At 59.3% G+C, this 1,707-nt stretch overlaps 1 protein-coding gene across 1 annotated transcript in view; it reads left to right on the top strand.

Annotated features, from left to right (window-relative positions):
• Positions 1–1,707, top strand: part of LOC101648495 (sialic acid-binding Ig-like lectin 14) — a 4,262-nt gene that overhangs the window by 1,037 nt on the left and 1,518 nt on the right. Inside the window, exons 4-5 of the mRNA XM_004710714.1 lie at positions 132–223; positions 523–567. Of these exons, the coding sequence (XP_004710771.1) occupies positions 132–223; positions 523–567 (137 nt within the window). The remainder of the gene's footprint in view (positions 1–131; positions 224–522; positions 568–1,707) is intronic.

The raw sequence follows: 1,707 nt of genomic DNA, 5'->3' as shown, positions 1-1,707 counted from the left end.
GCAAACCTGGCCTGCAGCGTGTCAGGGTCCTGTGAGGGGGCCAGACCCCTGGCCTTCTCGTGGGTGGGGGAAGCCCTTAACGAGACGGACCCTACAACACGCCAGTCCCCGGTGCTCACCTTCACCCCGAGGCCCCAGGACCACGGCACCAACCTCACCTGTCGGGTGAGACAAGAAGGCTCTTCTGTGACCACGGAGGTGACCATCCTGCTCAATGTCTCCCGTGAGTATAGGGGGGATGGCTGGCACCCTGAAGGCAGTGGGAATGGTGTGTGTGTGTGTGTGTGTGTGTGTGTGTGAGAGAGAGAGAGAGAGAGAGAGAGAGACAGAGAGACAGAGAGAGAGAGAGAGAGAGAGAGAGAGAGGAAAAACTCATGCTGGGAGCTGAGCCATGGGAGTCCCATTGGGGCGTGGCCAAGAAGGGGAGAGTTCCCCTCCCCCATGTCCAGGACTTCTTGGGTTCACAGTCAACACTGAACCCACTCCTCACCTCTGAAGCAGAGCCTTATCTTTCTACCCAAGATGCCCCTGAGAACCTCACCATCAGCGTCTTCCAAACTGGATCAGGTAGGGAAGACCCTCTCCTCTCTGGGGCTGGGAGCTCAGAGCAGAGGTGGGAAATCAGGGCTGGAACGGGATCAGATATGGGAAGAGCGAGGATTCCCATGCCCCCCCACCCCCCCATTCACCACCCACGTCGCACACACTCTGTTCCAAGCTGTGAGCCAGACTGTGGGTCCTCCCAGGGCCCCATCCCTCCTGTGGTCTAGATCTTACCACAGCCAGGAAAGACTTCTTTGTCGCCAAATCCAACAGTGTTGATTTCGGTGTCATTTCCCCATATCAGCGCTCTCTGGTTGTCCTTCTACCCTCCCAACCTGTCCCCGGAGTCCTGTTTCCTACTGCATCCACCCGTCTATTTCCCAAAGCCACCGGAGCCTCTGTTCTCTCGCTGCCAAATGAAACAGGTGTGACCCTGTGCGGTACCCACTCCCCTGTGATCGTGTGACACCCGACATGTTTGTCCATTCTCCTCAGCCGTCACACACCTGCCAATTCCAGAGTGGACTGGGAGAGGGGAGGGAGAAGTCAGCCTGTCGGTCCTGGGAAGTCAGGCAGACAGGAAGGGAGGAAAGGTGTGTGTCCACCTGCAGAGCTCAGCCCTGGCATTCCCATGTTCCCCCTACCTTTCCTGGTTCTCCCAGAGCTGCCCTCCTGTGCCCACCCTCTCACTACATTACACAGAGCCCTCTCCCCCTGAGCCCTAAGTCTGCCTGAGTGCCCTCTGGGCAAAGCCAACTTCAACCCGCCTCTCCCTCGCCTTCACTGCAGACACCCCCTTCCCCAAGCCTGGACCCCATGAGGCACTGAGGTTTGCAGCCTTCCCTCTCAAATCACGTTCCTCTTCCTCCCCGCTTGGGCCCCAGCAACTGCTCACCTCTGTCATCTCCCAGGGTCATGGTGACAGCCTGCCCCCCACAACCCAGCCTTCCTGCCTCCTTCCATCTCTATTGGTTCCAACAGGATCCTTCTTCCCCTTCCATGTACTGGGTCCCATCCCAGCCCCCAGCTCCGCGCCTCCCGGTTCTCCCAGTACGAAGCCCAGTGCTCTCAGCCTGGTCCTGGACGCTCCCAGCACCTGACCCTGCCTCCTTCGCCCTCCCTGGTCTGCAGAGCCAGGTCCTCCCAGCCCCATGGCAGACTGGG

The sequence above is a fragment of the Echinops telfairi genome, unplaced genomic scaffold, assembly GCF_000313985.2.
Source record: "Echinops telfairi isolate 266 unplaced genomic scaffold, ASM31398v2 ScPeMD7_655;HRSCAF=1070, whole genome shotgun sequence".
Lineage (NCBI taxonomy): Eukaryota > Metazoa > Chordata > Mammalia > Afrosoricida > Tenrecidae > Echinops > Echinops telfairi.
Note: the sequence above shows the minus strand (reverse complement) of the source record. Positions and strands in the feature narration are given on the sequence as shown.